At 42.5% G+C, this 1,826-nt stretch overlaps 1 protein-coding gene across 1 annotated transcript; it reads left to right on the forward strand.

Annotated features, from left to right (window-relative positions):
- The first annotated feature begins 402 nt into the window (after positions 1-402).
- Positions 403-923, forward strand: LOC105882795 (large ribosomal subunit protein eL21-like). The gene has a single exon (XM_076006832.1). It carries the CDS (start codon positions 426-428, stop codon positions 906-908), a length of 483 nt encoding a protein of 160 aa, XP_075862947.1. The 5' UTR covers positions 403-425; the 3' UTR covers positions 909-923.
- The last annotated feature ends 903 nt before the right edge of the window (positions 924-1,826 follow it).

Below are 1,826 nucleotides of genomic sequence, written 5' to 3' on the forward strand. Positions count from 1 at the left end.
CTTGTTCTTCTATTTGCCGTTCTAGTACTGTTCTCCCCAATCACCCACATTTTGTGTTTTATGTCTTTCAATATCTCATTTCACGCTTATGAAAACTTTGTAGTGGACTTTAACAATAGTAATTCTCAATTAGGTATTTTTTCAAGTGCTACTTATGAGTGCTTATCCTGTCGCTGGCACTGGCCTAAGACTACCTTGCTTACTGCCCGGATAACCCAGTACCCCTACCCCACATGAATGAAGGATTCGAGGATATCACACTGAAATCCACCTTTGCTGGGTCCCTGGCACCGAAGCTCAACCTGTCTTCCCTCTGCACACCCTCTGCAAGCTTCCCTCATGCCCACAAAATCCCTCATTGTCCCACATTCTCTAAAAGTAGAGCAACCTTTCGTGGAGCCGCCATCTTCCAGTAATTCGCCAAAATGACGAACACAAAGGGAAAGAGGAGAGGCACCCGATTCGTGTTCTGTAGGCCTTTTAGAAAACATGGAGTTGTTCCTTTGACCACATACATGCGAATCTACAAGAAAGGTGACATTGTAGACATCAAGGGAATGGGTACTGTTCAAAAAGGCATGCCCCACAAATGTTACCATGCCAAAACTGGAAGAGTCTACAACGTTACCCAGCATGCTGTTGGAATTGTTGTAAATAAACAAGTTAAGGGCAAGATTCTTGCCAAGAGGATTAATGTACATATCGAGCACATTAAGCACTCTAAGAGCCGAGATAGCTTCCTGAAGCGTGTGAAGGAAAATGATCAGAAAAAGAAGGAAGCCAAAGAGAAAGGTACCTGGGTTCAACTGAAGCGACAGCCTGCTCCACCCAGAGAAGCACACTTTGTGAGAACCAATGGAAAGGAGCCCGAGCTGCCGGAACCTATTCCTTATGAATTCATGGCATAATAGGTGTCTCACACTTTGTGAGAAGCGACAGAAAGGAGCCTGAGGTGTTGGGACCTGTTCCCTGTGAATTCATGGCATAATAGGTATAGCACACCTGTGAGAAGCAAAAGAAAGGACCTTGAGCTGCCAGAATCTATTCCCTATGAATTCATGGTATAGGAGACAAACCTAATAAAAGCTGCTGGACTCTAAATAAATAAAAAAATAAAATAAAATAAAATAAAAGTAGAGCAGCAAGATTTTGGGGCCTCTCTAGACCCCATTGTGTGATGCATCAGCTGTGAGCTAGTCCCTGCATCTCCCTTGGTAAAATGCTGAGAGCGTGCGGTTTCCACAGATCATTCAGCCAATCATCTGCCTTTAAGTCTTCTTGATAAAGCTTGCTTTGTGCTTGCATCACGTATGATAGGTGTTTGCCTTCACCTACAACTCCACAACATGGAACATGACCAAAAATGTGCCTGCCCTCATGGAACCTCAATGGGTTAGAGATACTATGAAAATAGAGATCAAATTTGTTTTAGGTCCTCAAATGTCATTTGTATTTTTGATTTTTGCTTGGTAGACTGATTTGGATACCTCTAGTTTATTCACATCCTGGTTCCCTGGTCCCCTGGTTCCCATCTTGATTCTGTTCCATGGTCATAGATGACACCTCTCGCCAAGTCACCCACCTTGTGCACCTGTAGGCACTGGAAGAAGCAAGTTAAGAAAGTAAATAGATTTGCTCCAATTCACAAAACCATTGACTAATAAAACATCTGCAGCCAAGAGTCAGTACCATCATCTCCTTACATGAGAAGCAAAAGCTAGTATTTGCCTCACTGAGACTTCCTTTTTTTCTTTCCTATCTAATTTATAGGAATTATAAATGAGAAGAGGCAAAGGGGTTCTAAAACTTTGATATATAGAAACTGA

This window comes from Microcebus murinus, chromosome 10, assembly GCF_040939455.1.
Source record: "Microcebus murinus isolate Inina chromosome 10, M.murinus_Inina_mat1.0, whole genome shotgun sequence".
NCBI lineage: Eukaryota > Metazoa > Chordata > Mammalia > Primates > Cheirogaleidae > Microcebus > Microcebus murinus.